Source organism: Rhinoderma darwinii, chromosome 2 (assembly GCF_050947455.1).
Source record: "Rhinoderma darwinii isolate aRhiDar2 chromosome 2, aRhiDar2.hap1, whole genome shotgun sequence".
In the NCBI taxonomy this organism is placed as follows: Eukaryota; Metazoa; Chordata; class Amphibia; order Anura; family Rhinodermatidae; genus Rhinoderma; species Rhinoderma darwinii.
Window position 1 is genome coordinate 424,880,036 of NC_134688.1, and position 27,259 is coordinate 424,907,294.

Sequence of the window (27,259 nt, forward strand, 5' to 3'; positions counted from 1 at the left end):
GGCCAAAAAACTTTGACTGACATCTGTTTTTTTTATTGGCGTATATTTACATGCGGAAGACTGAAAATCCATTAGGCCTCATTCACACGGCAGGGTTTCCCGGCCGGGTGCCGGCCGTTCATAAATCGGCCGGCACCCGGCTGCATTAGGAATGATAGACCCCTAATGGGGCTATTCACACGACCGATTTTTTGACGGCCGGGAAATCCGGCCGTCAAAAAATAGGACATGCTCTATCTTTGCCCGGGCACCCGGCCGCCCGGCTCCCATAGAAGTCTATGGGGCCGGGTAATACCCGGCCATCACCGGAATGTGTCCCGAGTGATGGCCGGGTTTCCCGGCGCTTGCGCTCTATCTCCTCCTCCTCACAGCGCAGAGTGCATGTGAGGAGGAGGAGTTGATGCCATTCTGACGAATGGCATCGCTGTACACTGTGTTTCAGGGCCGGGGTGTACAGCAGGTGGAGGGAGCGCTGCGCTGGCTCCCTTCCCCTGCTTGTTAAAAGCACCCTGGCTCGGCGACACCTTCGATGGCGCCACTAGTAGCAGCATCTGCTGCGGCTGCTACTACTGTAGCGACGCCACTATAGCAGAGCGGGGAGGTATCTCCCCGCTCTGCTATGTGCTAGCCGCACTTTAGCTCCTTGAAGGAGCGGAATCCCCGTGTTTTCGGGGATTCCGCTCCTGGACAGAGCGCTTGATGTCTCGGTCCATATCTGGGCAGTGACATCAGGGGAAACTCCTGAAGCGGAATCCCCGAACACATGGGGATTCCCCTTCAGGAGCTGCCGCTGATGTCACTGTCCGGCCCGGCACGGATGCATAACTTTATGCAAACCGGCCGGGCAAAATGGCAGATTTTACCGGCCGACACTCGGGCTCGGGAACGACCCGGTCGTGTGAATCCCGCCTTAATCTAAAAAGGGTTTTTTTGTGGTTTTTTTGCAGCAAGGACATGGATTTCTTTCAAGCCCCATTTAGATGAATGGGACAGTCTCAGAAATTTCTGCAGCAAATCTCCTGCATGTGAATTTACCATTTGGGTTGAGTTTTGTGGAAGTTTATAAAGCTGTACACCACCCAACAGTTTATCCTAAGTACTTTCTAATCTTGAGGAAGGGTCAGCATGTCTTTAAAGCTATCTTCTTGAATTTGCTAAAAAATTTTCCTTTTACAAATCTGCCATTCTTGTGATTTGATTTGAACTTGACTTCCTAAATGTTTCCATGTTTGAGCAGCTTAAACCATGGAGCGTATATACTGTGTACTTTTCCACAGACGTTCTGGGAGTTAGAGATCTGGTTTAAGACGCACTGTCCGCCACATGGAAGTTTCTTGCTCATGGAAACTATTGTGATTGACAGATGTTCCAGCTCACACAGTAGAGCAGCCGTCAGGATCTTTATCCATATGTGCAGCTTTTACCAGTCTGTTCTTATAAATTTACTTTACTCTTTCAGTCTAATATACAGCTGGACCTGCCGGATGAAGGTGTCTATACGTGCACTGAGGATTATATTCCTCTAACCAGTCGGGTGAGAGAATGTCTTTTATATAAGCCACATTTTTCCATGTCATTGTACGTGAAATGTATAGGCACTGTTCACACTTCTGTTACTACTTTTCCATCAGGCTTCAATTGCTTTACAACGGTAAGGCTGGGTTCACACGACCTATTTTCAGGCGTAAACGAGGCATATTATGCCTCGATTTACGTCTGAAAATAGGGCTCCAATACGTTGGCAAACATCTGCCCATTCATTTGAATGGGTTTGCCGACGTACTGTGCAGACAACCTGTCATTTACGCGTCGTCGTTTGACAGCTGTCAAACGACGACGCGTAAAATGACTGCCTCGTCAAAGAAGTGCAGGGCACTTCTTTGAAACGTAATTTGAGCCGTTTTTCGTTGAATTCAATGAAGAGCAGCGCAAGATTACGGGCGTCAATGACGCCTCGCAAAATTCGAGGAGGAGCATTTACGTCTGAAATTACGGAGCTGTTTTCTCCTGAAAACAGTCTGTAATTTCAGACTTAAAAGCCAGTTATCGTATGCACATACCCTTAGAATAGCATAGCATGCTGCAGTATTTTATCCAGCAACAACAAAAAAAAGAGAACCTGGCGGAAACATGACTGAACCATTGTAAATCAATGGAGAAAAACAAATTGATCCATCATAAATGACTATGACGGATCAGTTTGCGTCCGTTCCGCTAGGTTTCCTTTTTTTCCTCAAAAACAATAGCGCAGGACACTACGCTATTATTTTCATGAAAAAAACAAAAGCGGAACAGAGGCAATCTGAAACAAAAAACTATGGTAATAGAAACGTTACCTTCTGTTTGCCTTTTTGTTCATCTGCTCCACTGATGGATCAGATGAATGGAAAGCCAAACAGAAGCCCAACACTGATGTGAACAGGCCCTAACTTCCATATCGCATCTATACCGAGGTTTATGGGCTTCCTAGCAAATTTGGCTGTCAGTTTGTTTTTGGATTATCGTTGAAAACCAGACTACCTGGAGGAAGCCTAAGGCTTGGGCTACATTTGGGCTTGAAAAACTATTTTCCTTGATTCCCTATAGAAAGCAATGTGCTTGACGACCTCTCGACTGTTGCCAAAAATATGACAGGGTTGAACGTTTTGCGATGATGGCATAGTCTTCTATGACCACGTTTCCCATGGTGATAATCCCAGAACTTTACAGTGTTTCGCAGGTGACCAAATGGCCCTAGCCTAAATGCATTTATGTATACTGCCTGGTAGGGCACTGCAATGCTTTACTGTTTTTACTGTTTTATAAATGTTTTTTTTTTTTTTTTTGTGTAACAGGTCCTGGGGAGTATTGCTTCCATGTATGAGCAGGAGGTAAGTCGTGGCTTTGACTCATTGGTTTTGTTATGTACATTTAATTTATGACTGAGGTGGGCAAAGCTGTCAATGTTTTTCCGGATTTCTGGCAATTAATAATGCACATTCATTTGTGCAAATCGATAAAAATACAACAATCCTCTAAAGCTATAGTCTAAGGTTAGTTTTGCATGAGCTGATTTCCTGGTTGTAACGAGCACCGATCGACGATATAGCAAGTCGCTCGTTCAGCTTCATTTACATGGAGCAATTGTTTGGGCACATATAGCTCCGTTATTGTCAGCAGTACATCCCTGTTTACATGGGGAGATGTGCTGCCGACAAACAATGTTTTTTTTTTTGCCTGTATAAAAGACGTTAAAGAGAAACTTTCACCTGCCCAAATATGTGCAGCATGGAATGCGCACTGCTTCACAAACCCTGTCTCACTTGAGATTATTTTTCTAACTTCTTCAGTTATTTAGATATTGGTGCTGTAATATTTGGCGCCCGATATGTAAATAACCCCCTGAACTGTCAAGGGGGCGTGTAACATGGCTGGGACACTGTCCAATCAGCTGCGGACAGTGTCACAGCTGCTCGTGCTGTGTGTTCTCTCACTTGTGAGATCACACTGTCTTTCCTTCACTGTCTGACAAGAGATGGAGAGGAGAGCGTGCGCATGAATTCTTCTTCTGTCCCGTTTTGGCGGGAGTATCGTCGGCAGCGGCATCTGAGGTGTGCGCGCACACTCTCACTCTTCAGCTCTCGTCAGACAGTAAAGGAAACGCTGTGTGATCTCGCGAGAGAGATCACACAGCACGAGCAGCTGTGACACTGTCCGTAGCTGATTGGACCGTGTCACAGCAATGTTACACGCCCCATTGACCGTTCAGGGGCTTATTTACACATCGGACGCCAAATGTAAAGGCACAGATATCTAAATAACGGAGGAAGTTATAAAGATAATTTCAAGATTGACCGGGTTTGTGAAGCAGTGCCCATTACATGCTGCACAATATGGGCAGGTAGAGAAAGGTTCTCTTTAACAACCGATTAAAAAGCGTTTGTTGGCTGATCGCTGGGCACGTTACATGGGGCAACGATCGTGAAGGTGCGCTCTTTTCTCTGATGATCGGCCCATGTAAAAGGGTTTTGCCTGCATAAAAGATGTTAACCGATTAACCCCTTCCCGTCGTAAACAACTTTCAGATTTAAATTTTTGTTTTTTCCTCCCCACCTTAAAAAAGCCATAACTTCTTTATTTTTCCGTCAATATATTACTACAAGGGCTTGATTTTTGCGGGACGAGTTGTAGTTTTTCGTAGCACCATTTATTTTGCCATATAATGTACTAGAAAACGGGCAAAAAATTATTGGTGGGGTAGAAAATGAAAAAAAACATGATTCCTCCATGATTTTTTGCGCACCGTTTTTACGGAATTCACTGTGCAATTAAAACAACATGTTAACTTTATTCTGTGGGTCAATATGATTACGGCGATACCAAATATATAAAAGTTTTTTTCTATATTTTACTACTTTTACAAGTAAAAATCTAAGTGTAAAAAATAAAATTAATTTTGTGTCGCCAAATTCCAAGAGCCATAACTTTTTATTTTTCCGTCGATTACGTGGTATGAGGGCTTATTTTTTGCAGGATAAGCTGTAGTTTTTAATAATACCATTTTGGTGTAAATGCGACGGTTTGATCACTTTTTATTAAATTTTTTGTGGGAGATTAGGTGACCAAAAAATAGAGATTCTGGCGTTTACATTTTTTTTTTTTACGTCATACACCATGCGGGTTAAATAAGGATATATTGTAATAGTTCAGACTTTTACGGACGCGGCGATACTAATTATGTTTATTTATAGTTTTACTATGCTCTAGTGGCGAAATGGGAAAAGGGGCATTTTTTGAACTTTTAATATTGTTTTTTGTTTTTTTTTTTACACAAAAAGACACTTTATTTAACTTATTTTTACTTTTTATATTAGTCCCCCTAGGGGACTTCAACCAGCGATTGTTCGATCGCTTGCACGATATACTGCAATACTAATGTATTACAGTATATCGTGATTCTGACAGGCACCTATTAAGCCCTAAAATAGGTAAAATATGCAGCCATAGCAACCATCGCCCCCCCCTGCGATTGCATTGCGGGGGCGCGAAGAGCGGTTAGAGTGGGCCGCCCCCCTCTTTCTAACTATTTAAATGCTCCGGTCGCTATTGACCGCAGCATTTAAAAAGTTAAACGAGCGGGATCGCGCTCGAGCGCGATGCCGCTTGTTACTCTGAAGTGTTGGCTGTAACATACAGCCGACACCGGCATCGTATGGAGCGGGTTCACTCCGTGAGCCCGTTCCATACTTCCCCCTACCCGGCTAACTGTATGTCATATGTCGGGAAGGGGTTTAATAGAGTTTGGCTGATCGCTGGGCATGTTACATGGGGCGACCTATGGTTTCTGTTTGTTTCAGTTTGGGTTCCGTTCATGGGTTCCCCTAACGGAAAGCTCCGACAGAACCCATGACTGGAGTGCCGAAACACTTGAACGAAGCCTAAAATTTTTAAAACTGTGCATTAAAAAAAAAAACGTGGTAAATGACCTTGTAGCCATAGTATATAAGTATATAGCTATAAACGTAATTTTTACTCTTATCTAACCAAAGGTTCACTAAATAATCACTGTATTAACCAGAGGTAGTTGTTGTCAAAATCTGCAAGTGTAACGCAAGCTGTAACCACGGTATGTAACATGAGCTCTGTGGAATCGGTGTTATTCGGGTTAGGTAAGGGTAATGTGGCTGCTCTATGAATGATTCCCCGAGTCATGGTGTTACATATTATCTTGCAGAATTCCTCTCCCGCGTGCATGGACACTGTGATCGTCTACACAGCTGCAATACCGAACAGGCGAGTAGCACGGTAGTCTGTGTTGTCCGCATAAGGAACTGTCTTGTGCACTGAACCATTTACAACAATTTAGTAGATTTTATTTGACTATACTAAAGGGGTTACATTCAGGAGGAAAAGATCAGCACTCCTTGTGGAATTTGAAAAATAAATCTTCTTTATTTATTTAAATAGCTAGCGGAAAGGCTGAACAGCTTGAAGTGGATAAAATACATAAAGCGCCCGTCCCCTCTGACGCGTATACTATAGGGGTTGTCTCAGAATGGACAATTATCGCCTATCAACAAGATCATTGGGGGTTTCCACCACTAGGACCCTCACCGATCTACAGAACGCGTGCCCTTAACCCCTTGTTCCTCCTCATTGCACCACCCACAGTGAGGAGGATATTGAATGAAGCCGCGTTGAGCTTGCGCCCGCCACTCCACTTATTGTTTGATGTAAACAGCCAATCGCTTGACTGTTGTTTTAGTCATTCCTATAGACTTTGAATGGAGAGGCAGCTCGCATGCTTAACTGCTGTTTTTTTCAATGTCTTCCTCACTGATGTTGAGCAGTGAGGAAAAATGGCTGTTTGGGACCCCCATTCTAGCAATCAGTGGGGCTCCCAGTGCTGGGGCTCCCAGTTAGCAGACGATTAACACATATCCTCTCAATAGATGATAATTGTCCATTATAGGAACACTGCCTTAACAGATTTTTCCAGCAGTGGTCGTTTGTTAGGATAGGCTATTAATGTTTGATCGTTGTGTTTTGATCTCAGAGACCCCTGTCGATCACGTTAATGAAGGGGCTATGGTGCTGCATCCAGTGTTTACACAGGCACAGTGGCTTGTCTGTATCAGCAGCTGTGCCTAGTACTGCTATTCGGCCCACTTGAATGGGTCTAAGCTATAGTACAAGACAGAGCCGCCTGTACGGACAAGCCACGGTGTCTGAAACGAAGGGGACGGAGCGGTCTAGCCAGTTGCTCAAATTGATCATGCCACCTGCACCATTTATATACATTTTGAGCAATTTGTACCATTTTCGTCATACAATTGATCCCCCAGATGTTACAGTCCAGAATGGGTGTTGGAAGAATGCATGATTCCCACAGCATTTGCTTTATGAGACTACACGTTGCGGAATTTAATGCAGAAAATCTGCATCAAAAATGGGAAAAACGCAGGTAAATCTGCACTTAAAGAGGCTCTGTCACCACATTATAAGTTGCCTATATTGTACATGATGTGATCGGCGCTGTAATGTAGATTACAGCAGGGTTTTTTATTTAGAAAAACGATAATTTTTGACGGAGTTATGACCTATTTTAGCTTTATGCTAATGAGTTTCTTAATGGACAACTGGGCGTGTTTTACTTTTTGACCAAGTGGGCGTTGTGGAGAGAAGTATATGACGCTGACCAATCGGTGACCAATCAGCGTCATACACTTCTCCCCATTCATTTACACAGCATATAGTGATCTTATTACATCACTATGTGCAGCCACATAAACACACTATAACGATACTGCAGTGTCCTGACCGTGAATATACATGATCTCCAGCCAGGACGTGAGGTCTATTCACACTTCTGTAGCGTCTGTGTGATATTTACAGCAAGGCAAGCGTAATCTCGCGAGATTACGATGTAACCTGTCATTTAAAACGAGATTACGCTTGCCTTGCTCTAAATATCACACAGACGCTACAGAAATGTCAGGATTGTGAATAGACCTCACGTCCTGGCTGGAGGTAATGTATATTCACTTGACACTTGAGTAACGATAATGTGTGTGCATGTGGCTGCACATAGTGATCTAGTAAGATCACTATGTGCAGAGTAAATGAATGGAGAGAAGTGTATGACGCTTATTGGTCAGCGTCATACACTTCTCTCCACAACGCCCACTTGGTCAAAAAGTAAAACTCGCCCAGTTGTCCATTAAGAAACTCATTAGCATAAAGCTAAAGTAGGTCATAACTCCGTCAAAAATGATAGTTTTTCTAAATAAAACACACTGCTGTAATCTACATTACAGTGCCGATCATATTATGTACAAGATAGGGCACTTATAATGTGGTGACAGAGCCTCTTTAATGTTGCATTTTTAGGTGCAGATTTTACTTTTGATGCGGAAACAAGTCCGGATTTTGGTGTGTTTTTTAATTTTTTTTGTTAGAAACTTGTCAGATGTAATTCTGAGAATAAAACCCAAGAAAAATTGACATTCTGCGGTTTATAGAATCCGCACAAGTCATTTTTGTGCGGAAAATTTCTCCAATGTGTAGAGATTACTTGTGATCCGATTTAGGCCGTCTGCACACGCTGCGGAATTGCTGTCTGAAATTGGCAACCTTTGCGCATGAGAAATTTACATGCTGCAGTTTGAGAATTCACATCGTAGGTCAGGCTAGTGCTTTGTCTTTTTTTTTTTTTCGCAGCATATGGACGAGATTTGTTCACATCTTATCCACTTTGCTGCTACTGTAATATGTTGCATAATTGGCCCATGGAAATTCCGGACGGAAATTCTGCATCGTTTCACAGGACGTGTGCAGGAGGCCATACTATGCGGGCACTGTATTACACTGCAGATTTGCCACAGGAAAATCCACGTAGCAAATTCGCACATAATATACCATGTACATTAAGCAGAATAATATATATAGAACCTAAAGATCATCAGCACACTTATTCCATCGAAAATGTTGAGCTTTTATAAATGAAACATTCCAAATTCCAGCAGGATCCATCACACTGCGCAAAATACACTCCTGCTGACGCATTTTGGATCAGCTCTTTACTAATAGCATTGATCATTTTATTCATAGGTTTAGTATAACTTCTAGCTTACAATTAATTTGCCTCCTGGTGTTTCATTTTCCTACATTATTCAAACATCGGTCGTTGTCAAATACTACACCAGTCATTATATTATTGTCATTATATTGTTGTATTTTACATTTCTTTGTGGTAATTTCTTTTGACTTGCTGAATATCCATTTTTCATGCAGTGGAGCACATAGAGTTACATGGGCCAAGTATGGAGAATATGTCTACTGCCCACCTCAGCAATGGGTTCACAATCTCCAGGTTGGTCATAATAAAAATTGCTAAACGTTATTTACTCCATAACTGGATCTGTAGACCTTATTTTGCATGTAGTATTTTATTCACAGGACACATGCCCCATTAAAGGGAATATCCTCCTTTTAACAAAATGTCCTTTTTAAGTCCAAAATTTTGCCTCAAGCACACCACAGTCATTTTTATCCCCAATTATGGATCCGTAGTTGCCGATAAAAATACTGATCCATTAATTTCTATGGCCCATGGACACCTTCCCGTATTTTAACGGGTAAGTGTTTGGGCCGTAGAAATGACCTGCAAAAAATAGGATGTGTCCTATTTTTTGAATTTGCGGACTGTGCTCCTATACTTTGGGACAATCCTCGGCCATCCGTGCCCATAATCACAGGCCGTGCAAACGGCTACTGTCGTGTGCAGGGGGCCTTCAAAGCTGATTTATAATGGTAAGAGCTCCATATTTCTTATAGAGCTCCAAATCCCTGTATAGACATAGCGTTAAATGCTAAAATTCTGTCTGCCTGTTACCACCACTAGAGGGAGCATACTGCAGAATGCTTTATAAATGAGTTCAATGTGTACAGTAAGCTGTTACTAGAGGTTGCAGACAGACAAAATTTTACAATTTACCTCTCTACAGGAGATTTCTAGAGCTGTATCAGAAAAATGGAGATCTTTTAAGAAATACTAGGAATATGTGAAGCCCACTTTTTTGCTGTTGTCCATTCTGTACAGAAAGCAGATTGCAAAACGTAGCCCTGCACTGACTGCAAGGGTGAATTCTCCTTACATCCAGATTAGATTGGCAGACTCCAAGGGGGAATTGACAGAGTTTTTTGGCGCTGTTTTTGACGGGGAAACCATGTAAAAAATGTCGGAAATCACCTCCCATTGATTTGAATAGGCAGCGGCGGGAAAAAAAAACGCTCGCATGGAAAAAAAAGGTCATGTCCTTTCTTCAGGCATTTCCATCTCTGACCTCCCATTGACATAAATGAGGGGCAGAGAAAGCGTATTTCGCAGTGGTTTTTGCCTGCGACGCTCAATAGCCGCGGCCGAAAAACGCGGCGAAAAATGCAGCCAGTGTTCTGCCAGCAGGTCAAAATCTGCCTCAAAATTCCTGAGGGAAAACTGTGTGAACTAGGCCTAAGGGTAAGTTCTCACGTAGCGTAAACACTGCAACATTTCCGCAGAATCTTCTGCGCGGGCATTATGCAGTGCATCACAGTAGCAGCAAAGTCTACGAGATTTCAATAAATCTCATCCACACGCTGCAAAAAGAAACGGCACAAAAGATGTGCAGAAATTGACTTGCAGTATGGATTTTCAATCCGCAGCATGACCAGCATGTTGCAAAAACGCTACTGAATTACCACGCAGAAATTCCTGACAGAAATGTTGCCGTGTTTACGCTACGTTTGAACTTGCCCTAGAAGTTTACGTAGTAGGCTTTGTAATTACCCCTTAAAGGGGATCTGTCACTAGTTTATTAATTCCCTATCTCCTAACTAATCTAATAGGCGCTATGATGCTGATAACTACAGTGTAATTATTTTTTTTTAGAAAGTTTATTATTTGCACATTTATGAGCAGTTTTCTAAATATTCTAATGTGGCAATACTTGCCAAATGGGAGGTGACTCTTTCTTTTCACTCTGGGCGGTGTAATGTTTTCTGTATGACGCTGTCCAATCCGCATACAGCTTCTCCCCCTTCCCTGCCCAGCAACACCGTGTGATCATATAGCATACAGCTTCCATTCCCAACTGTGTATTCAACTGGTGATATCTCCGGTTGTTTTACAGCTAGAAATGCGATCCTGGTGCCATATGAAAGATTAGAATCTCCTCTTTCATATGCCACAGCCGGAGATATGGCTGTTTGAAGTGATCCCCCTTCCCTCCAGCCTCAGTCTCTCACACTGTGTGAAGCAGCTTCATGCTGATAGGACAGTGTCAGAGGCTGTGAGGAGGCTCCACCTCAGGAGAATCGCTGGTGCTGACACCCATTTGTCTAGTATAGGCTCATTTGCATATCTACAAAAAAAGCTCAAGTTTTGAAATAATAAACTTTTTGGGACACAATTTTCACTAGCGTTATCAGTGTGACAGCGCTTATTAGATTCGCTAGGAGATAGGGCATTACTAAACTAGTGACAGATCCTTTTTAGTTATACAGAAAATGTGGATAGGGGCGCACCATTGTTTGAAGAAGGCCAAATCTCTCTTCTGGTGTTCCACATATAAACTGCGTGTTAAAATTGAAAAAACAATCATTAAGGAACTGACTGACTGGCATAGATTTTCGCTGTAATTTACAGCAGTTTCTGGCGTAAAAAACAGTAAATTTGTTAGGCCGTGGGAGGTCGAGCCCCCTTTAGCTATGCCCCGCCCACTTTCCGAAAGTGTTGGAGGAGACGTAAAAATGCAAAAGGCACAACGTTTTTGTGCAGCCAGAAAACTGGTGTAAAGTGCTACATACATTTCCCTCTATGTATGCATAATTTTTTTTTCGTCTCTTTCTATTGGTTATGTAACGTTTTATTATGTTAATTTCATTGCAAACTACTGTTCCTTCTGAAGAGTTCGCTGCAGACTGCTCCCCTTTTGTGTGTCCTTGTTTACTTTGTAATCAGTCATAGAGTACAGCGATAAGGAAATAATCTGGTAATTATAAGATTACTAATGGTCTCTGAGGAGACGCCTGAATGATTTAATACAGGGAATTATACAATTCTTAAAGGGGCAATCCAGTCAAAATGATAGTTGCCAGAAAAAGTAAATGAACCCTTTTGGAATTACCTGGAATTCTGCATTGATTTACTAATAAAGTTTGGTCTGATTGTTACCTAAATCCCAATTATTGACGAAAACAATGTAACTAAATTAATAACCCCTAACAACCAGTTGTACCAGAACATTGGAAGTGTGGGTTTCACAGGTGCTCTGCCCATTAAATAAAGGCACGCAAAGCTTGGTTACTGGCATATCCATTCTTCTCAAGAAATATTGTCTAGTGTGAATCACAACTTTTAGAAGACATCAGAAGACGTGTTAGGCAGGATTCACACACTGCGTTTTGCCATGTTTTTCGTGGCATTTTTAAGTGCCACCAGATGTTACATTAAAGCCTATAGTAAAATATAAAATGCCTTACACGCAACTACGATTTGGTTTGTAGCGTTTTATTATGATCAATTTTGTGGCCAGTGGCGATTTTTTTCCAAGCGCAACATGTACAAAATAGCACCAAATTAAAAACGCCATTGAAGACGCATGTTACATTTTAATATCGATGGCATTGTTAGGGTATGTGCACACACACTAATTACGTCCGTAATTGACGGACGTATTTCGGCCGCAAGTACCGGACCGAACACAGTGCAGGGAGCTGGACTCCTAGCATCATACTTATGTACGACGCTAGGAGTCCCTGCCTCTCCGTGGAACTACTGTCCCGTACTGTAATCATGTTTTCAGTACGAGACAGTTGTCCTGCAGCCAGGCAGGGACTCCTAGCATCGTACATAAGTATGATGCTAGGAGCCCGGCTCTCTGCACTGTGTTCGGTCCGGTACTTGCGGCCGAAATACGTCCGTCAATTACGGACGTAATTAGTGTGTGTGCACATACCCTTAGAAGTGTTTTTTGATGCAGTTTAAATTGCTGGAAAAATTCAAAGGCATTGCTAAAGACCTGGGTATACATCAATTCACGGTTAGACAAATTGTATACGAATGAAGACCATTCAGGACTGTTGCAACTCTCCCTAGGAGTGAATGGTGATGCAAACGGAAGCTAAGGTTTCCGTTTGACTTTCCGTTGAGGGGTTACACGACGGAAACCTCTGACGGAACCCCTGAATGGAAAGCCAACTCTGATGTGAACAGGCCCTTACTTATGTTTTCTGTCATGGATACATGTAAAAAGATTATATTGGTGAAAGCTGATCTCTAACCTATCAGAATGATAGGATTAGAAAAATATAGCTGTATGCTTCCAAAAACATTGTAACGCTTGTGTCTGGAATTACAGCTCCGCTTCATTGAAGATGGGGCTGAGCTGCAATACCACACACAACCTGTGGGCAGGTGTGGCGCTGTCTTTTTAAATAAGCAGATATGTTTTTCTAATCCTAGACAGCCCCCTTAAGTAGACATTATTTTACAGTTATAGCAATCCAACATATCATAGACCCAGCTGCTCTTGCTCGGAACTGGCTTTCTAGAGATCGCACAACCAGTCATGTGGTCACTGGACCAGTAGTGGAAAGAGCGCTCATTGAGAGCTGTATAAAAATAAAGAAGGCTATCGACTATCTCCTGAGTACCATAAATATGATACTTTTTTTATAGAGATCCGCCTAACAGCCCCTCTCTCCCTGTTCAAAGGTGTATCAGTGGTCCTCAACCCTTTAAGGACTGAGTCTATTTACACGTAGAGGAATGTAGGATTTCATTATTTATTTTTTTCTTGTGTCCACATTCTTTCTAATTTTACTCCGTATACCAAAGCATTAGTGCCTTTCTGTAATAAACGGACGATCTATTACAGCCTAATAGGCATATAGCCATAGCAGCCAATCACCCCATCAGCACCCCGCAACGTGATTGCAGGGTGCTAATGGGGTGACAGATGTCCCCAGACTTTGTCTAACCTCTTAGATGACGTGTGTTATCTCCCATCCTGGCCGTTGCAGTGGGATATATATTACTCATCTGGCCGCTGTATCCACTGGACATATTTTTACGTCCTATTATGGTAAAGACCCGCAATTAAGATGTAATAGTACGTCCAAATGCAGACAGGGGTTCAGGAGTAAGTAATAAAATCTGTCGGTCAGTTATAGCTTCAAATGCAGAAATTTTTATTTTAAAAATTAAATAAATCGGAACAATTTATACAGATATTTATGCATTTATACATATATTGTGCCATCTGTGAATGTAATGTTTTATGACCTGTGTATTCCAGCATGGTGGCGTGGCCTTTTTATACCATCCTTGTGTACGTCCAAAACTGAAGGAAGAGTTCTCCTCATTGGCCAGACACTACGTAGCAAAACACATAATAACTCCCCTCCATACTCTCTCCAGAGAAAGGGTAAGAGTCTCAGCATATTCTGGAATTCATTTGTGACCCTATATAGGATCCGCACCCAATTTATTTGAATAGATTAACTGTAAGGGTATGTGCACACGGCTTATTTTCGGACGATTTGTGGGCCAAAAACAGCCGAAAAATCGGAAGCGGAACGCCTCCAAACATCTGTCCATTGATTTCAATGGGAAATACGGTGTTCTGTTCCGACAGGGCGTTTTTTTACGTGGCCGTTTTGAAAAACGGCCGCGTAAAAAACCGCCCGCAAAAAAGGTGCACGTCACTTATTGAGTCATTTTTTTAGCCGTTTTTCATTGACTCTATAGAAAAACAGCTCCAGAATTGTCCGTAAAATACGCAGCGAAAAACGCGAGTTGCTTAAAAAACGTTTGAAAATCAGGAGCTGTTTCCCTTGAAAATAGCTCTGTATTTTCAGACGTTTTTTGCTAAGCGTGTGAACATAGCCTAAGGGTATGTGCACACGAGGGCATTACGTCCGTAATTGACGGACGTATTTCGGCCGCAAGTACCGGACCGAACACAGTGCAGGGAGCCGGGCTCCTAGCATCATACTTATGTACGACGCTAGGAGTCCCTGCCTCGCTGCAGGACAACTGTCCCGTACTGAAAACATGATTACAGTACAGGACAGTTGTCCTTCAGCGAGGCAGGGACTCCTAGCATCGTACATAACTATGATGCTAGGAGCCCGGCTCCCTGCACTGTTCGGTCCGGTACTTGCGGCCGAAATACGTTCCGTCCATTACGGACGTAATACCCTCGTGTGCACATACCCAAAGGGTGGATTCACACACTGATTTTGCCGAGCAGTCGAAAACTGCACTGAAAAAACGCATGTTTTTTTTTTTACTGTGATTTGCTGTGGTTTTGAAAATCGCAGTTAAAACTCATGTGTTTTTTTCAATGCGGTTTTCGGATTCGTAGCAAAAAAAAACCACAAAACTGTACTGTGGATACAACCTTACATCCAAGGCACTAGGTCAGTTGGTAATGATCATTACGTTTTAATTTTTTTATGGTGATCACTGTCATTTTTCATGTATAAATGGGGGTCATTAATGATCATTCACACGTGAAACCTTCTGGTTGTCGATTCTCAGTGGGCAAACATGTTCAAATTATTATTCATATTATAAAAAATAATAATTTTATTTATGGGATAATTGGCGAATGATCCCTACAATATTGCATTGCTCATTTTATATCACGATTACATTGTGGCCATCTTAATCCTGTATTTCTAGTTTTCAAGACTTGTGATTTTGAGGGTCATGGAGGATGAACAACGTTTTTAACATTCATTGGTTGACAACACGGTGGCTCAGTAGTTAGCACTGTGGCCACCAGGTAATCTGGTTTCCTCACACTCCAAAAACATAGATAGGGAATTTAGATTGTGTGTCTCAGTGGGGACAGTGAGTGATGACAAGGTCTGTAAAGCACTGCAGAATATGTTGGCGCTATAAAAGCAACAGAAATAAATAAAACTTATTTTGCGCTAGATAATTATGGATGTTCGTAGTTCGTCTTATGTTCTAAGATAATTACCTTATGTAAAGGGAATGTCATGTATTTTATTTTAGTTTCATTAAATGTAAGTATATAGCAGAAAAATATTTTTTTTTTATCATTGTTGCTTTTTTATTTACATAAACTTCACTGGGTCAAGCCATTTTGGAGACCGTTTTACTATCCTACCTTATCTAGACCTCCAGCAGTACAATAGAGCGATCGTTAATGGGTTACTCCCATCTCGGACATTTATGGCATATCCAAAGGATATGCTATAAATGTATGATAGATGTGATACCCACATCTGGGGCCAACAGCTATCTCTAGAACAGGGCCCCCTGACCTCGTCCTATCTTCTGTCACTGGGCTCCAGCCACTGAGTTTCTGTAACTCCCATTCACTTCTATAGGAGTTACGGAAAGGGCGTAACTCAGGAAACTCAATAGTTTCCGTACTCTTGGTGACCTCGTAACTCAGGGGCCATAGCCCACTAACGGCAAGAAAAGTTAAGAGTGGGGTCAGGGGGCACTGTTCTAGAGACAGATGGGACCCACATCTGACATTTATAACCGATCCTGCGGATATGCCATAAATGTCCCAGGTGGGAATACTGATTTAAATCCCCCAACCTCTGCAAACACTGTCCCAAACTATACAGCAAAGCTGTCAGGTGAGCTACAGAAAATATCAGCTTGTTGTACCTGCAGTAGTGCCCAGTGTCAAAACTGGAATAATAAAGTTAGAAAAATTTGATTCTCACACTGAAAAAATGCTTCATCTAGCTTTCTTGTTTAAAGGGAAGGTGTCACGAAATTTTTTTTTTTTTATATAATAATGCTTTTAGTATGTCATTAAAATTAATTTTATTTATTTGTGTTTTTGTGTTGTACTTTTACTTTTTTCTTTGCTTTACTTCTCTATGGGGGCTGCCATTTTTTTTTCATTTCTGTATGTGTCGATTAACGACACATACAGAGATGGAATACACAAGCCCTAACATTACTACAGTGTCCTGATAATGAATACACATGACCATCCAGCCTGGACGTCATGTGTACTCAGATTCAGAAGTGTCAGGATTCTGAGTACACATGACGTCCAGGCTGGATGGTCATGTGTATTCATTATCATGACACTGTAGTAATGTTAGGGCTTGTGTATGAGGCTGCACATAGTGATATAACTATATATATCTATATCGCTAGTGCAGTGTAAATGAATGGAGAGGAGTGCATGATGCTGATTGGTCAGCGTCATACACTCCTCTGTACAACGCCCACTTGGTCGAAAGTAAAAGTACGCCCACTTGGGCATTAAGCTCATTAGCATAAACTAAAATCGCTCCTAACGTTGTGAAAATCGATCGTTTTTTTAAATAAAAAGCATTACTGCCACCTACATTATAGCGCCGATCTCCTTATGTAGGAGATAGGGCACTTATAATGTGGTGACAGAGTCTCTTTAACATTTTATTGCATTTTTTTAGGAGGAAAGGTGAACAAAAAAGCCTCAACCCCTCTCCCCCCCCCCCCCCCATGTGTGTATAGTTATATATATATATATATATATATATATATATAGATATATATATAATTATTTATTTTGACTGCCTTTACAGTATGGGATAAACAACATTATATTTTTACAGTTGCGGCAAAAGCAGTTAGGTATTATTTGTTTACATTCCAAAAATTTGGAAAAAAAGGGTCTATAATCTATTTGAAAACTTTATTGTCTTATTGGCTTTTTAATGTTATCCTGTTAATCTCTGGCAGGGCCTAAATAGGTATACCAAGATGGCAGAACTGGGGGGGGGGGATTATGGCGTTACAGGGGGCTCCCCCTCTTTCTAAGTGCTTAGATGCCAAAATATCGACCGCGGTTTGTGTCAGATTTCCAGTAACCGAAATCTCTGAGCAGTGTTAAAGGGTTCATGTTGTTTCATTTAACTTTTCAGGATAAGCTACCTTGTGTGTGTACATGAGGAGCAGCACTATTTCTGCCAATTATATAACTTTGATTTTGCAATTTTTAGCAGTTTTCCCCTTTGCATGCTATATCTGGGGTTTGCATTTCTCTCTGAGCTGGGGGATGGAGACTTGCACCCATACACTACACACAGTAAGAAGAGGAGAATCTTCTCCATAACCTTCTCTCTCACTCAGAAACAGCCCCAGGATAATGCAGGACATATATAGAGAAGTACTGATGTGAATAAAGTGTTTTGGTTGTGATAGAAAGTTTCTATGCCTGTCGTTCTGCTCCTCTCTCCTGCACTTCCCGCTCACTCCTTCCCCCTCCCATCTCCATAGACTTCCATAGTCATGTATAATCTGATACATGTGAGCTGCAGTCCGACTCGAGACGGAGATAGCTGAATTTTCAGCGTGAAAGTCAGTTTAAGGGTATGTTCACACGCAAACTCAAAAACTTCTGAAAATACGGAGCTGTTCTCAAGCGAAAACAGCTCCTGATTTTCAGATGTTTTTGTAACAACTCGCGTTTTTCGCTGCGTATTTTATGGCCGTTTATTGGAGCGGTTTTTCAATGCAGTCAATGAAAAACTGCTCCAAAAACGTCCCAAGAAGTGCCCCGAAAACACTCCCTGTGAACATACCCTAATATGGGCAGACAGCCCCGGGTCCATTGAAGAGAACTTCAACTCTCCTTTAAAAAAAAAAGTTTCAAAAAATAAGTAAATGTTAAAGGATATGTTTTTAAAGACTTTGTTTTAGTTTGTGCAAGTTTTTTTGTGATTTCTATAATTTTGTTTTTTACTTTTTGAGATCCAGCTTCTATATATCCTGGATACATACAAGCTGTATTCTGGACTGAAATCTGAATCCGTCAGGTCAGTGGGACTGACTGCTTCGGTGACAGTGGGTCCACGCGGGATCCAGCTGTTATCAATCACATATAAATAATTGAGGAAAATTGTTCTGGTCCTAAAACAGTTTTTTTTTTGCCAACCTATTATTAAGCTCGTTTGGTTTTTCTGTGGTCATCATTGTTACATTTTCTATTCCCTTTTTTCAGCCTCTTGCACTGGCTGCTTGGTGCTCGACTCTGGAAATGTCTCACATAAATAGGACTGAAGTCATTGGTTGGTTAAGGAACAACGTGTCTGTTGAACAAAAGTATAAAACCGGGGAAGAAGGCGCGTACCAGCATTTACTCACCCGACCATCTGTGACGGCATCTGACGACTTCAATATGTACTTCCGGGTAAGAAGCTAACATGTCTACCTGGTTTACATATCAGTCTCCATATATTGTGAGTGTTCATAGAATTAACTCAACCTAATAAAACCGGGGGGCAAAAATCGAAAATAGAAACTATGCCTTCCTCCGTTTATCGCATCGTGTTTGATGAACAAAAAAAACCGACTTATTTATCAAACGTATCTGTCACTTTTGTTTTCAAACAGGATGCCACGATAAATTTATTTCTAGAAAAATCTGATTAGTAACGCAGGCTGAGATGAAAAATTTTGCCAGTACAGTACCAAAGAAGCTTTGTCAGGTTTGACAGTCTGGTTGCCAGGGAAGTCTCAACCCTTTTTTTATGGTGTTGCCAGGCAGTCATTAAATCAGTTTTCTCTTTCTTACTTCCATAAAAAAATATTGTGTCGTTTGGCTAATAGGAGCGCTGAAAGAATAGACCGGACGCACAGCTATGAGTCTGGCGTATTAATGATGGGAGCGCTCTCCCCGCCTCCCCTCTTCCACCATCTATGCGGTGACTGACAGGCTGCTGTGCACCGGCCTCAAGGGTTGGGAGACTCCTCCCTCATGAATACGCTGAACTTCTAACGGAGTCCAGTGTATTCTTTCAGTACTCCCAGTAGCCAAACAGATTTGAAAAAAGACACGTCCAAGTCCAACCTATAATCCTACTGTATGTATAATCCAGGGGAATGCAAAACCCCCATGAAGTTAATGCCAAAAGTACAGACCTCTAGCTGTTACATAGGTTCAGCATATTAAGCTGACAGATTCGCTATAATTGTTTTTATGTCCTGCTTTTCCAGTAATATGTTTGGGATTACATGCGCTGCAATGCACCCACAAAATAAATTGCATCATAACAACTTTTAAGAAATATATTTTTTATTTATTTATTTTTTTTTACCAGAAATTGCGCCATGTCTGCGCATGGGAGAAGGCTGTAATACTGTGAACCGCCGTTATCAGTGTGTCGGCGATTCACAGTACGAGCAGGTTGAAACGTTTCGGCCCCTTCAAAACAGCTGATCAGTGGGAGTGCCACGGGTCGGATCGGCTATTACTGGCCTATCCTGAGGATAGACCCTCAATTTCTTATGACTGGAAAACTTCTTTAATACCACAAGGTGGCCATACAGAGACCTTCTATTGACTTTATAAGATTCATACGTTTGAGAATTCAGGAGATATATAATCGTTGAGTGAAGCAGATGAAGAATATGTGCAACATTTTGACAGCAGGAAAGCTATAAGGCTACCACTTCTATGTTTCATCCAAATACTGCCCTTCTATATAAATTTTTTTTTAAATACTTTCAGGTACTAAATTATTTTGCCAACAAAGGTTCCCGGTTAAAGAGGCGTCCTCCGAAGAAGAGACTGAGAAGATTAGTTTTACCGGTTACATCTGTTTATAATGTATCTCACGGTAATTCCCGGATAACACCAGCTGGAACACAAACTGGGACACTCGCCAACAATCAGACTTCAATTTCAAGTGTATCTGTGACTACCAACATCAGTTCTCTACCAGATCCTGTAACGCCAGTCCCTCCTGTATATTTGCCTCAGGAAACTGACCCTGAAGGTTCCAAAGCGGACATCCACAGCAGAGAATTAGATGGGAATCACCAAGAAGAAATCCCAAAGCTGCCAGCAAACAATGGTGGACCCACTCCTGGAAATATCACACCAGGCTCATCTGGACTGAATTTGAGACAATCTGTTGGCGAAAATGGCTCCCAGGAGGTAAGCCACCATAATGAAGAAGAGGAGTTGGCAAATTCTGCAGGAACACAACATCTGGACTCTCCTGAATCCAAGCAAAGTAAGGGATCTGTAAGTACTGTTCTCCTTCCTACACCCACTCCGCAAACACGAAGTAAGTCTACTGACCAGCTGGTATTGCCCTCTGAAGAACCTTTGATGGACAGCAAAGGACCGAAACAAAAGTGCAGTTGTCCGCAAGATACCACATTGCAGTTACCAGTAAAAGCCCAGAGGAGGTTGGGTGCCGGTCAGCGGAAGAACTCTGAAGTGTTTGTTTCCACCCCACGCACTGAAGAGGCCAAGTGGGCAGCGGCATCTCTTATCTTCCTCTTTGCATTGCTCACATTTTCAGTCTTGTACACACAAATCTATAAGAAATTCCGAAAAAGTCAAAGCCTCTACTGGGTATCCGGAAGCAATTCAGAGGAGGAGTCTGTGGCGTGTAAGTATTACGTCCTGTGATTTTTCTGTATACGTTACAAAAGAACTGTGAAAATGCACAGCATACTATACGGGTCTGTTTTTATGGGAAAATAGGCAACAAATTTTAACCCTTTTTTAGCCTATTTTGAGCCTTAATGACCAAGTGATTTATTTTTATTTTTTTTTATAATTTATTTTTCGCATTTTAAAAGCCATAACTTTTTTACTTTACCATAGACACAGCCGTGTGAGGGTTGGTTTTTTGCGGGAGTTTATTTTTTTTTAATGGAACTACTTTGTGGTATAAAAAAAGCAACTCATTTACATAGTTTACAGCGTGATATAAATAATGTAATAACTTTATTTTGAACCAGCTCCCCTATAAAAACACTTAGATGCCACAGTCACTAATGACCGCAGCATCTAAGCGGAAACTTCAATCCTGGCTGTTAAAGCAGGAGAGTCAATCTGAGTGTCATCGAAATGCCTGGAGACTGACACATAAGAGCCTGTTTTATTCGGAGAGTCAGTCACGTGGCACAACGGAGGAGCTGATAATTCACGAATAAAGCGCTCTGTAAAAAAACTAACTGCACTACTACAGAACTCGTGTATTACAAAGAGAATAAAGTGCGTCTTTAACCCCTTAACGCATTCTCGGAACTGTACGTCACAGGTGTTAAGGTGTTGTATGGGGCTGGCTCATGGGCTGAGTCCGCTCCATGCTAAGTGATACCGCTCCGGTTGTATATTACAGCTGACGCCTCATTGCAACGTGCCGAATCGACGATTACTTTGACCGCCCATTTAAACACTTAGATGTCGCGGTCAATAGCGACCGCGGCATCTAAGTGTTTAGAATGAGGGGGCGGCCGCTCCGACAGCCCATCTCCCCCACCCAGGCGAGCTCACGGGGTGCCAATGGTTGTCATGGCACCCTGGGGGCCTAATCAAGACCCCTAGGTCTTCTATCTTTGTTCTTCCATTAGTATTGCAATATATAGTGCGAGCGATCCAACGATCGCAAGTTTAATTCTGCTAGGGGGACTTAAAAAATACTTTAATTTTTTTTTATAATGTACAAAAAAAAAATACTGGGTTAAAAAAAACTTTTTCCCCTAAAGTATTGTTACAAATTTACATTACGTGTATCGACGCTTCGGTAAAAGCCAGAAATATTACAATATAACTATTTTAAAAAATCTAAAAATGAAAAATGCCAGAATCGCTGGTTTTTGTTTTTTTTGGTCCCCTTAGCTCACAAAAAAAATGGACTAAAAAGTGATCAAAAAGTTGCATGTACCGCAAAAGGGTACCAATAAAAACGACAGCCCGCCCTGCAAAAAATAATCCCTCCTACCATTCAGGCCCCATGCACACCACCAGAGTTTTCATTCGTAATCCGTGATTACGCATGAAATTGCGGACCCATTAATTTCTATTGGCCACGGACACCTTTCCATATATTTACGGATGTGTATCCGGGCTGTACAAATGATCCGCAAAATATAAAGCATGTCCTATTCTCGTCTGAAATTGCGTCACAGACTCGCGCATAGAAGTCTATAGGCACTTCCGCAATTACGGATGGCTACAGATGTGTATCGGTAGCCGTCGGATCCGTATTTGCGGACAGTAAAAACCCTTAGTCGTGTGCACGAGGCCTGACTCAATGGAATAATAAAGTTATGGCTCTCAGAATGTAGCGAAACAAAACAATTTCTTTTAGCAAATCGTTTTTTCTTTGTAAAAGTAGTAAAACAAAAAAAAAAAAAACGATATAAATATCCCTATTGTGGTATCAACCCGTAGAATACAGTAATGTTGTTTTTACCACTTGATGAACGCCGTAAAAATGAAACCTAAAAAACAACGGCAGAATCACTTTTTTGCCCATTTCACCCCCTCCAAGATTTTTTATTTTTTTTCAGTTTCCCGGTTTGTTTATATGGTACGTTAAATGATGCCATGAAAAACTACAGCGTGTCCCGCAAAAAATAAGCACTCATACGGCTATGTTGACAGAAAAATAAAAAAGTTATGGCTTTTGGATTGCGGTGAGGAAAAATGCAAATGAAAAAACGAAAATTGGTTGCGGAGGGCAAGGGTTAAGTATTCGCTCAGTTTGCAACGGCTGCCTCCGTCATGTGTTTTTGACTTCGTCAACAAGTGACAAGTCTTTCCTTGCAATACTTTCTGTATGTGTAATAATTTTCTGTTTTCTTATTAGCGGTTATCAAAAGGCGGTTGGTTCAAGGTCACAGCATACGCAAGAAGTGGATTGGACGCAAGAAAAGTCCTGAGGTCTTGTATGAAAGTCTGGGTGAGAGTTCCGACTAGAATATTGCAAGATGCATTATGTGGAATAAACACACAGCAGAACTAGAAGTGGAATAACGCACTGAGGCACAGAAATTGGGAGCAAATACAGTTGTCATGGAATCCTGACTATTCAAAAGTCACATTATGTCTTAAGGCCCATTTACAGGGGCCAATGATCGGGCGAACGAGCCCTGAAAATCATGGTTGTCGGCAGCTGACATTATTGAAAGAATAACGAACAATCGTATTTACAAGCGTCAACCGACCTATAATTCTACATAACTGCCGGTGTAAACCCCGTTTTAGTGATGGCACCAGGTCCTATTGTATTAATTGATTTTGTATTTGGTTGGCAATCACCGTGTAGATAGCAGGTCCATTTTCAGTATCCTCCTCTAGACCCTGCTTTTTGTCCTGTGCAGGTTACTCTATTCTATGTGCCAAATTTGTGTCCGTTCAAGTCGGTAGGCATCTGAACAGCTACACACAGAGTATTTTGCAGGCAGAAAAAAATCTGCCTCAAATTCCTTTGGGACTTTTGAGGCAGATTTTGATCTGCCTGCACTTTCTTGCCGCGTTTCTCACAGCGTTTTTTTGCCGTGGCCTTTGAGCACCGCGGACAAAAAACGCTGCGAAAAACATTCTCTGCCTCCCATTGATTTCAATGGGAGTTCAGAGGCGGCCTGTGGCATTTCTGTTTTTTTTGGTTCTTTTTTAGGATATATCATTTAAAATTAATGGGAGGCGGTTTCAGACGTATTTTGGCACTTATTCCGGCGCGGTTTCCATAATCGCTGATTCTGACACGGTTAACATAGTTACATTTTATTTGCAAACGATCTCATAATATCTGAGTCCAAATGTTATCCAGGTCTAGGATTGTCAGACGTTTTCTTAATTTTTTATTTTTTTTTGTTTATACCCATTTTTTTTTTCTGTACGCTTCGATTGCTGAATTACTACTAAATCTAAAATACAAGTCTGAATGAGATACTAACACAGCGGTGGGAAAGGCTGCAGTATCATAGAGTCCAACAAAAATCTCAGGAACACTCTCTCCACTTTCAGATTGACCCGGTTTTGGGAGTCAGATTGTTTGGTGGATGTCAATCATCACTACTGGGGTGTGATGGCAGCCTAAAAGCTCTAGTAGCTGTCGAATGTGAGATAATTAAAGGGGGTTATCCAGGATTTAAATATTACATCGATGGGGGTCTTACTCACAGCACCCCTGCTGTTTAGCTTTTAGAATGGGCCACGGCACTTGAGCGAGCGCTGCACCCTCTATTGTTTTAGGGAGTTCCTACTTGCACACGTTATTACTTTCGTAGCGGCTGTGCACCATATTGCAACACTGTACCTTTCAAGTGAATGGGACGGCGCTGAAATACCTTGCACGGATGCTACGAAAGTAACGGTGTGTGCAAGTACGAATAGAAATAAAAGCAGGTAAACAATGAGACTCGGACCGCCACTGATCTAATATTGATGGCTTAGCTCAGTGGTTCTTAACCTGGGTTCGATCGAACCCCAAGGGTTCGGTGAGTCAGTCTCAGTAGTTCGGCGGAGGTCAAGACACATATCCGACTCATATGATTCGTGATGACACGGCCCGCTTGGCTACCATCTTGGCTTTGTACCCATCAACAAACCGATCCTCACAGCATCGTACAAAGTTGCTTACCTGATCGCAAAGCAGGGCAAACCACACACCATTGGTGAAACACTAACCAGCTGTGTTGAAGATGGCGAATATCATGCTGGGAAAAGAGGCTGAAGTTAAGTTATCCCAAATTTCTCTTTCAAATGACACCATCAGCAACAGAATAGAGGACATGAGCAAAGACATCTTGACTCAAGTAGTTGCATATCTGATTTCAAGCCCGGCAAAATTCAGCCTTCAACTCGACGAGACCACAGACGTTTCCAATCTAAGCCCGCTTGCTGTATTCGTGCGCTATGTGAAAGATGACGTGATAAAGGAAGATTTTTTTATTTTGTAAGCCTCTAAGGCTAAGGCAGCCGATGTGAAGAAACTTGTGGATGACTTTTTCAAAGACAACAATCTTTCGTGGGATATGGATTCTGCAGTTTGTTCGGACGGAGCTCCAGTCATGCTGGGAAGAAAGTGATGTTGATGCACGGTTCATTTTGTGCACCAGTAAAATATATACCTATGTTTTGAATTTGAAAAAATCCTATTTTATTTTTCCAATTAAGAAGGGTTCGGTGAATGCGCATATGAAACTGGTGGGGTTCAGTACCTCCAATAAGGTTAAGAACCACTGGCTTAGCTTAAGATCAGGCCATCAATTTGGAAACCCTGGATAACCCCTTTTAAATAGGCCCCCCGCTAAACACCACTCTATCTTTCTTGGTTCCCACTGCCTCCCGAGCCACTTCTTGATTGCATGGTCGGAAATTACGGAAACGGCGTAGCTCACGTGCTACGCTGCATTCAGTAACTGCCATTCACTTCTATGGGAGTTACGGAAACGGCGCAGCTCCACGAGTTACGGTGTTTTCCTTATTACATGGTCGGAAATTACAAAGTGGCCCAGGAGGCAGCGGGAGCCGAGAAAGGTAGAACAGGGTTTAGGGAGGCCCCGTTCTAGAGATAGGTGGGACCTACAGCTCTCTGACATTTATGGCATATCCCGTGGATATGTCTTAAATGTCCCTGATGGGAAAACCCCGCTATAATAATTTCAGGCATTGTTTTTGGTGCAACTTTCAAATTGTTTTTTATTCAAAATTATTTTTACTTTGTGATATACAGCTGCTTTGTATCCTGTATACAGAGCAGCTGTATCATTCGCTAAGACACGAATCTATCGGGTCCACGGGACTGATGGGTTTAGGGTCACCTGTAATCTATCACGTCTAAGTTATGATTCTCAAAAAGTAAAAATAATTTTTAATAAAAACTAATTTGAAAGTTGCACCAAACGCACTTTTTATTTAAAAACAATAAATAAATCACTTTCAAAGGTTTACATAGCCTTTAATATATGATAGCCACCCCAGCTACACTAAACTTGGTCCTGCTGCATTTTGTATGTGTTATGTAGCACTACTGTGGCACGGGTTCACGCACAAACAGACATTTTATATTTAGTGACATTGAATATGAAATACTACTGACATAGATTAAATTTTAAATCCGCATTTCTGAAGAATGTAGCTAGTAAATGAAAGTTCGCTTCACGTAGAGAATTTCAATTAGGCACATTGGAAACCTGCCCATCCCCCTCCACTTCTATATATTCGTTTTAGTGGTCTCTTAAACACGACCGTCTTCTCTCTGTAACAGAGAATTGTCTACTACAGCTGGCTGCGGCTTTCTGAACATGAAAACTTAGTGTTGCATTTGGCAACGATTTATAAATTACAGTATATTTTATTTTTATACTGTCTGAGTGAATCAATTGTATTTTGTGGTGTTCTAGTATGAATTTTTATATATATAATCAATGAAGTTTTGTTTTTGGTTTTTTTAAAGACAACTTTAAAAATATCTGGTCTGTTTTTGTATTTTTTTATGAAATACATTCTGTGCTGTTTATCTGATTACTCTTCTATTAATTAATTTCATGATAAGGTGGCATTAATTTCATGATAAGGTGGTGTTTTGTGGTGAACTGTATTGCGCTAGGGTCATGAATGTTTGAGCCATGGCATGCAGACCATCAAAGTTTTGCGGAGACCTGCGTGTGTCCCCCACACCCTGCAAATGCTCGCTGCACATATTAAATAAGCACTCTGGCTCCCCCCGAGTTTGCAACTGTGATGTAGTGCAATGTAGTCATGTGTATTGGCCTACCTAGTGCAGTAAATATACAGGAAGGGGTCCGTAGGCCATAGAAACGAATGGATCAGTATTTTTATCCGCAATTACGTAACTGTAATTGCGGATAAAAAAATTATGGTTGTGCAATAGGGCCTTAAAGGGGTTTTCCCACCAGGGACCTTTATGACATATCCACAGGATATGTCATAAATGTCAGATGCAGGTCCCACCTCTGGAACCTGCACCTATCTCT

General features: G+C 41.6%; 1 protein-coding gene across 1 annotated transcript in view; it reads left to right on the forward strand.

Moving 5' to 3' along the window:
• TP53I13 (tumor protein p53 inducible protein 13) overlaps positions 1–26,733 on the forward strand; it is a 28,586-nt gene extending 1,853 nt beyond the window's left edge. The window contains exons 2-9 of the mRNA XM_075854309.1: positions 1,460–1,534; positions 2,835–2,870; positions 5,714–5,772; positions 8,773–8,851; positions 13,818–13,946; positions 18,513–18,701; positions 20,022–20,913; positions 23,125–26,733. Of these exons, the coding sequence (XP_075710424.1) occupies positions 1,460–1,534; positions 2,835–2,870; positions 5,714–5,772; positions 8,773–8,851; positions 13,818–13,946; positions 18,513–18,701; positions 20,022–20,913; positions 23,125–23,234 (1,569 nt within the window). The 3' untranslated portion in view covers positions 23,235–26,733. The remainder of the gene's footprint in view (positions 1–1,459; positions 1,535–2,834; positions 2,871–5,713; positions 5,773–8,772; positions 8,852–13,817; positions 13,947–18,512; positions 18,702–20,021; positions 20,914–23,124) is intronic.
• Positions 26,734–27,259: the final 526 nt, after the last annotated feature.